General features: G+C 50.5%; 1 protein-coding gene across 6 annotated transcripts in view; it reads right to left on the bottom strand.

Moving 5' to 3' along the window:
- Positions 1–1,500: 1,500 nt before the first annotated feature.
- Positions 1,501–8,316, bottom strand: part of FARP2 (FERM, ARH/RhoGEF and pleckstrin domain protein 2) — a 73,288-nt gene continuing 66,472 nt past the window's right edge. For 2 of the 6 annotated variants that reach the window (XM_040073979.2, XM_040073977.1), the window contains exons 23-27: positions 7,238–7,356; positions 6,305–6,468; positions 3,648–3,755; positions 2,740–2,891; positions 1,501–2,243 (exon numbers count right to left, since the gene is read on the bottom strand). In XM_040073979.2, coding sequence (XP_039929913.1) covers positions 2,156–2,243; positions 2,740–2,891; positions 3,648–3,755; positions 6,305–6,468; positions 7,238–7,356 — 631 coding nt within the window. In that variant the 3' untranslated portion in view covers positions 1,501–2,155. Of the gene's footprint in view, positions 2,244–2,739; positions 2,892–3,647; positions 3,756–4,303; positions 4,444–6,304; positions 6,469–7,237; positions 7,357–8,316 lie in introns of those variants that run through there. The other 4 variants (XM_040073978.2, XM_040073980.2, XR_009208146.1 and 1 more) reach the window with 4 other exon arrangements.

The following is an 8,316-nucleotide window of genomic DNA, read 5'->3' as shown; positions in this document are numbered from 1 at the left end:
CTGGGGAAGAGAAGGCTCCAGGGTGACAAGGGGAGAATGGCTTCACGCTGACAGGGCAGGGTTAGGTTAGCTGTTAGGACAAAATTCTTCCCTTTGAAGGTAGTGAGGCCCTGGCACAGGCTGCCCAGAGAAGCTGTGGCTGCCCCATCCCTGGAAGTGTCCAAGGCCAGGCAGGGCAGGACTTGGAGTACCCTGGGATAGTGGAAGATGTCCCTGCCCATGGTGGGAAAGGAAGGGGAGGGATGGAGCTGGGTGGTCTTTGAAACAGTGCGACCATGACTATCGAGCTGTGCAGTTCCAGCTGCATCTCCTCCTTACATACACCGTAGCACCATGGCAAGAAACTAACCCAGAAGGACCTGCTTTCATTCTGTTCTTGCCTAATGCTGCTCTTAGGAAACTTCTCATGCCTTTCGTTAAGACAAAAACGCTCCTGGAGAGTTCTGGAAAAATAAAATATTTCATGGAACTGACACACCACTGAAATCCTCACCCTTTTTAAAGTTCACTGTTCCCCCACACCATCCCCACTCTGCATGAAGAGCTCTTGGTACAGGGTGAGCTGAGATCCAGAGTCGTGGAAAACTACTGAGTAACCTGGGATGATGGGCTCAGGAATGGGGATGGGGAGCTCAGGAATAAGAGGCTGAGAGAGTTTTATACCAAGATGCTTATTTACTTTGAACAGTCATATTCAGCCACGGTATAACATGTCTAATCAGTCCACATGGATACACCTACAACAGGTAATTAAAAAAATAATAAATGAAGACGCTAATAAATTAAGTACATTTAACTTAATGGGACAATGGTCTCCGTGACAGCGGTGCAAAGGCTGGATCAGCAATCACTCCTCTAGGATGCAAATGCCAAGCAAGAAAATCCCTCTGGCTTCCCCCTCCCTTCAGTCCTCATCCCTCGTATGCTTGAGGCCATAACTGAGCCCTCTGCTGGCCTCTGTCCTTCCCCTTGTCCCATGGGATCTCCACGTTCCTCCATCCTCACGGCACGCGACACTTTCCTTTTGCTTTCACTGCCTCACTGCATTCTTCCTTCTGCTACTACACAAACACTGTTCTATCTAATAAAAATCAGAGTCCCCACAGCCCATCAAAACCACGTCCAACAGCATCTTGTGGCACTTAGCATATGTCAGTCCTTCCGTGGAGGCACCCAAAGGTGACAGCTTCATGAAAGAGAACAAGCTGCAAGCATTTCAGATTTAATACAGAAATTTAATAGAGTCACAGACACTAATGCTCCATCTGGAATCCAGTGACTTTTACACCTTCATGAGAAACAGAAGATGGATCCCACCCCAAACTGAAACAGAAGATTAGGGATTTTCAGAAGTCTTTGCATGACAAAAGTACAAGCAACGGTGACTTTCAGAGGCTTGTTCTCCTACAGTGCTTAAATGCCTTGAAAACATCACCCACACCAGAGTGGAGAGTGTTTGCCATCCCGTGCCTTATTAACTCCTGCTAGAGGATAAAGAAACTGGAGCTGTGATATGAGAATAGCGATTGAGTTCAGAGGACAAACCATGCACCCCCCTGCACCGAGCCACAACACACCAACACCTCCACAGCTCAGCAGAGACCCAGTCTTCCTGCTTCCCTGGAAAAGCGCTGCCTTGGCAGCTCCTGAGGAGCAGAGCTGTTCTGGGAGAGCTGCAGTGCCTGTTCAGAACGAGGCTGATGGTTACAGCAGCAGGACGGGTTGTGCCACCAGCCCCACGCGGAGCACCTGGGACAGCCTGGGAGCCCTGGCAGCCGCTGCTGCCAGCCAGCTGCACCACTGGAAGCTGCTGCTTTTCTCCTGTGTGCCGATCATCCAGTCAAAATGTAAAAAGAGGGTGGTGCCTGCCTTCAGGGCAGGTGAAGGTGTCACTGTACAACGGAACGAGAACCCTCCCACGATGTGTGCACTGCAGCACCGCTGTTGTTGGGCTCTCTCTAGGTTCAGCGGGAACAGACTTGACCCTCTTGCACGCCATCGGGAATGGATGTGATCCCTGTCTGCAGCCCCTCACTCCCGCTTTCCATACTGGGGGGAATGAGCCTCCTGGCTCTTTGCTTTGTCAACTCCAGACTCCTGTTCCCACCTGCTTCTTTTGTTGGTGTTGCCAGCAGAGATCCAGCTCTGCCCCACGTCAGTCTGTGTGAGTGTCCTTCTCCTTGGGAAGCAGCAGGCTCGACCTGGCTGGAGAGCTGGTGGCTCTTTTGATCACCTCCATCCACCTGCCAGGAAAAGACAAGACATGCTTAACCCTCACTCACAGGTAATCTTGTCCTTTGTTATGAGCTGTACCCCTTTCCCAAACCTCCCGAAACAGCCATTTTCTTTTTTTTACAAGTCTTCTGGAAAATTAACTCTTCAAAGAAACAGCTTGAGATGCTGCAGAAGGTGGTTGCCTGTCCAAGAAACAAGTCTACACTGCTCTGAGCTCCAGAGAACTCTCATGAGTTCTCAATGTTATCAAGGGTGACAAGCTGACAAGAATTATTGCTTTTCTTAACAATAAATTAGGAAATAGGTAACAGCCTTGCTCATGTGGAAGAAAGCAAAGCAACAGTGAAAAAAGCAAGACAAATCCACTGTGCATTGGACATTTTTCCCTTGAAATCCCTACGTGAGCTGGAAGCTCACCCAGTGGTTGGTCATCCCATCCTCTCTTTCCTCCTAGTCTGAGTTGAAAGCAGGTTATAAACCAAGACAGAGAAAACAGAAAATTACCTCTCAAAGGTGTACTTGCTCTCAGCCCTGAAGAAATACACGTGGGACTTGAACTGCAGCTTGAAGACATAATCCTTCTGAATGGCATCGGCCTCCACAGGGCAGCTGACCGTGTACCCGAGCAGGGGGAGGCTGGCCAGGGGATAATCATCCTGCAAGAGCCCAAGAGCCCAGCCCTGAGTGCAAGGCACCCCTGCCACGGGCCACAGCTCAGGGCTGGGCGCTCTTGTTCAGGAGGCAACAGGAGAACTCTTCTGCAAGGCCACCAACAGCTTGTAATGAAACCTTCCCCCAGCTCCTTTCATTTTTTATTTATAGTTATTTGCTTCTGCTCCTCTGCCCAGCGCTGCCTCCTGGGCTCCCTCCTCCTTCTCTGCACCCTTTCTGTGGAACTTGAGGCACAGATCTGACAAAAAAGTTCAAGTGACCCTCACAAAAGAAATGTGCCCTCAAGGCAAGAAGCCAGAATAACCCAAGTACTGGGTTAATAAACACAGTTTATTTGGTTAATAAGATGAAAAGATTGTGCTGCACCATGGTTCATTATCAAACAGGTGCTGAATGCACCATGGGTAGAAAAATCCCTGGAGCCTGTCAGGCTGAGCTGAAGCCCAGCACAGGGAGAAGTGGACAAAGAAGGTCCAAAGGCTGCTGTGTTCCTCACATCCTTTAGTCACTGCATGAGGAGACGTTTGTCCCTCACCCAGAGGTCATCAGTACCATCAGAACTGGAAATTCTCATTAAGTTCCACAAGAAATGCCCACAGCCTTTCAGAGACCAGCTTCCTCATGAAATCCCTCTGTTCCTCTCCTTCAAACAGCAGTGATTTGCCCCTGGAGCTGAGAGTCCAGGACCCCCAGATCCCCCCAGCCCCCTGACCATCATCCCCTCACCTACACCTGCCCACCTGGTGTGTCTTGTAGAAGAACAAGCAGAAGTTGGTGAAGACAACCCACAGTTTCTGCCAGCCATTGCTGTTCTTGAACTTCCTCAGCAGATACCCAGAGAGTTGGTTCTGGCACAGAAGGAGAAGAGGACTCCCATGAAATCACAGGCTGCCATCCTGCGGCAGGTGAACAGCCCAACGCTGCTCCTGCTTGCTCCCTGGGGCCTCCCAGGCGTGGTGACAGCCACCAGGCTCCATCCCTTCCAGCCACCCCTTCTCACGTGCAGAAAACCCACACGGAGCACACGGTGTGAGAAGGGAAATGCAGCAGGAGAGGGAGACAAACAACACGTGGCAGCTACACGGAGCAAAGCCGGCGTGGAAAGGGCTGCAGGGAGGGGACAGCAGGAGGCAGCCAGCAGGACAGGGAACCCTACAGCATGGAATGACAGCACAGGAATTTCGTAATTTGAGAAAAAGACAGGCTACATGGCAGATTTACAGAGAGAACCGTTTTTTTGAGGCATAAACAGGAGGGAATCCTGTCTTGACAAGGCAATGGTACACGTCTGCCTCGGAGGACGAGGATCCTCACGTGGGCAGTTAGGAAGCAGGATGTTTTCCTGGGCATCCCATGGCTCCTCCCCACCAGCAGAAAATGTGAGAGGCATCTTTACCTGGATCATGCACAGGTAATCAGACAGGGATAGGCTCTGGTTCCGGTACCAACAAACATGGGTGATTGTGTTGGGCCGTTGGGCCTGGCCCAGCAAATAGCGAGGAGGAAGCTCTGGAGAAACAGCAAGAGAGCAGAAAGCTGAGCAGAGAAAGGGGGAGAGAAAGAGAAAAACAGAATGTTAGGGTGAGAGGAATGATGCAAGAAAGGTGGCTGTCAAAGGAAAATGGATTGTGAAAAAAATGACGGTGTTAGAACATGGAACAGATCAGAGTGAGAGGAAGTGCAAGAACTCACACATTGAATCCCAGAACCTGGAGCAGGGTGGGCTTGTTTTCCATGCACAGGACTGTGAACTGGTGTCTTTCCCAAGGTGCCAGCAGGGAAAGGCCTGTCCCCTCCAACAGAAACCGCGACAGAAGCGGCTCAAGCGCCCAAAGTCTGTACCTCAAGCCCAGGTCACATCTACAGCACTTCCCTTACCAAGCTGATCCACACTGTCTCTATCAGAAAAACACAGGAGCTGCAGTGCCCAAGCTCTTAACTCCAGTTAAACAAGTGCCTCAAGAGCAGAGCGGGACAGGCAGGCACACACACATGCTGCAGCCCCCTGCCCCATTGCTTTTGTCAGGTTAGTGACCTCCTTTTTCTCTCCATGGTATTTGGGGTGCTTCCCACTTCTGGAAGTCTTCCAAGCATGCCAGCCTCCAGGAAGGTGTCCTTCCCACCCTGCCAAGCTGCTGCCTAAAGTAAAACTGTAGAGTTGGCGCAAGCAGCGGAAGGAGTGCTGAGCTGATCAGTCTCGGAATCTGCAGGGGATTCAGTGCCCAAATGTGCCACCAGTGCTGCCCTGCCCTGCGAGCAGCAGCAAGACCACGGGTACCAGTGGCTCACAGAGTCCCTCAAAGGTTTGGGTTGGGAGGGACCTTAGAACTCATCTGGTTCCAACCCCTGCCATGGGCAGGGACAGCTCCCACCAGAGCAGGTTGCTCAGACTCCCAGCCAGCCTGGCCTTGGACACTTCATAAACATCTCTGCTCAGCATGAAATGATGCTGCCATGAAAAGACAGCTGGCTGCTCAGTTGTACCAGCGAGGGAAGGGCAGAGAATTCCAACTGAATTCCCTCTTCTTAACTCTGGGTGCAGTACAGTAGCTAACCAGAGCTCAGTACAGCACAGCCAATCTCTAAAGGAAAATATCCTGGATAGGGAACTCATAATCATAGAACCATTAAGGTTGGAAAAGACCTCCAAGATCATCAACTTTAATGATCAGTTTGACCAAATCCCACTGAACAATTTGGCTAAGTGCCACATCCACACATTCTTTGAACATTTCTGGGGATAGTGACCCCACCACTGCTCTGGGCAGCCTGCTCCAATGCTTAACCGCTCTTTCCATGAAAATCTTCCTGATTCCCAACCTGAACCTCCACTGTGCAGCTTGAGGTCATTCCCTCTCGTCCTGCCCCTTGTTCCCTGGGAGCGGAGCCTGACCTCCCTTGGCTGCACCCTCCTGTCAGGGCGTTGTGCAGAGCCACAAGGTTCCCTCCGAGCCTCCTTTTCTCCAGGCTGAGCTCCCTCAGCTGCTCCTGGTGCTCCAGACCCTCCCCCAGCTCCCCTGTCATTCTCTGCACACGCTCCAGCCCCTCCATCGTCCTTCTTGTGGTGAGGGGCCCAAAACTGACTCCAAGACTTGACCCCAGCATCAGCAGTGCCGGGCACAGGGGATGCTCAGTCCTCCAGCAAGCAGGATGAAACCCAAAGGAGAGATCCAGCCCCAGGGTATCCCGGGTTTCCTTTAAACCTTCCCTGCTCTGGTCCCGCTGCCGAACGGAGAGAGGAGCGCGAGCACGGACACACAGACAGGAAGAGAGGGGACAGCATGCAGTGGTGTGCAGGGCCCACGCTCTCCCTGCACACAGAGCTGCTGCCCTGGCCGTGTGGGACACGGAGGCCGAGGCAGGAGGGACGGAGCGGGGCCAGCGCGGCCCTGGGTACCTCGACGGCCACACTGTGGTCGGCCATGGAGACGCTGGTGTTGCGGTACCAGCACACGTGCATGGTTGTGTTGGCACGGTGGTGGCTCTGCCTGTCCAAGGAGCTACGAGAGGAGTGAATGTCATCTTCGGACTCCTGTTCTACAGAGACCTCATCAGAGGATCCTGGGGGAGGAGAATCGGGGAGGGGTTTAAGAAAACCGTGCGATAGGAGAAGCAGAAGCTGGGATTCCCGAGCGAGGCGGTTTTCTCCGGCCGTGGTCCGGTTCTGAGTGTGTCAGGCTGAACTGGTTACACAGCTCCTAGGACCACTCTAAGCACATCAGAATGGGCTTCATTACTCAGCTCTGCCTGGGGCAGCTGACTCACAGGGTCAAAGGATGGTTTGGGTGGGAAGGGACCTTAAAGCTCATCTGGTCCCAACCTTCCACGAGAATAAAATCACAGAGTGGTTTGGGTCAGTGCTGTGTCAAACAAAAATGACCACACTTCATCTTGAGTCAAGGAACAGAACAGAGGTCTCCAGGAAAAAAAAAAAAGCCACCATGTTTCAGCACAGCCATAACACCACCAGACAGGCACGGGAACAGGGGGCTGTAAAAGCTGACCTCCAGAGACACTACATTTCAGAACAAAAAAAATTCCCCGCTTGGTTAAATTGAGAACAATCTGCATAAAGGGTAACTAAAGACCTTATAAAATTAACAACTCTGCAATGGGAGCGTCTCTGCTGCATTTAAAGCTGCCTTGAACATCAGGCTAGGAAGACAAGCACATCTCTTTCGATTAAAACCAAAGCCCAATTAATTCTCCGTTACCATATGAGTTATAAAAAGGCGTCATTTATGTCATCAAACCCACAAAAGGAAAAGCAGAAAGAACAGGACAGCTGCTGCCTTTCAAGGAGGCAGGGAACACAGGGAACACCACTTACTGTTGGAGCGGTTGCACACGGAGTTTTCCAGAAGCATCTCGGATTTCTCAGTAGATTTCTTGGCCATTTCAATTGCCACATTCAGGTCTTCCATCCACTTGCCCATCTCCAGGCGGGTACTGCAAGGGAAGCAGTGGGAATGGGGATGTGCCAGCCCAGAGCTGTGCTGAAGGCACAGCTCACTGCCCAAAACAAGGGGCAGAATCCTTCCATCGGATAAATAAAACCAGAATTAGAATTCCTCCAAAGCAGGAGCTTTCCAGAGAGGAAAGTGACCTCATAGAGCCTCTACCTCTGTATTCAAGCTTTCAAACAAGACTAAACTAACAATTTAACACTTGGACTTTACAGCAAATAAAATGAGCAGACAGCTGGCAGGGGTCAGGAGGGGAGTTCTGGAGAGGAGGAATATGATCCATGATATTTCTGAAGGATAAATGGCAGCCTGAAGCACAGCCCATTTTTAAAGGGCGTCTGGGATGTACCTGACATCTCAAAGGAAGTAAAACCCAGAGCACAGGAAGAGGAAATTTCCTTCCCCCCTCCCAGAATCCACTAAAGGTGAGACATTCACAGTCCTTCAAGGCGTATCTGTATCCACGGGGATGCAGCAGTGGCAGGTTTGGCTTTAGACACAGCCACAGCATTCCTTTGTTTTGGTAACCGTCTCTTTATTCTGAAAGTTTTTAATTTAGACTGAAAATTTCACACATGGTCTAAGCCTAGCAGCAATTTTTATTTTTGACAGGTATTCTTTGAGCTATTTTAAAGTCATAACAAGGTAAAAATTCCATTTGTTTTTCCAAATTTAAAAATCTTTTGAGCACCTTATGACTCACAGCCACTGAGAAATGGTTGATCTTAAAAAAAAAAATTGCATTCTCAGGTGTTAGGTCGGAATTAAATAAACCACATCTGCATACCAACCGTATTGGCTCCTGTGCCATTACACACGTGATGTATAAATAATCTGTAGGGGTTGTTTTTCAAGAACAGGTCATCAAGCAGCAAAACCTCTATGATTTAAGGCTGAGATTTAGCGCTCCCACCCTGCATCGTTGGCATCCCTGATTCCAGCT

The sequence above is a fragment of the Hirundo rustica genome, chromosome 10 (assembly GCF_015227805.2).
Source record: "Hirundo rustica isolate bHirRus1 chromosome 10, bHirRus1.pri.v3, whole genome shotgun sequence".
NCBI classification, from domain to species: domain Eukaryota; kingdom Metazoa; phylum Chordata; class Aves; order Passeriformes; family Hirundinidae; genus Hirundo; species Hirundo rustica.
This window is presented reverse-complemented; position numbering and strand designations above follow the sequence as displayed.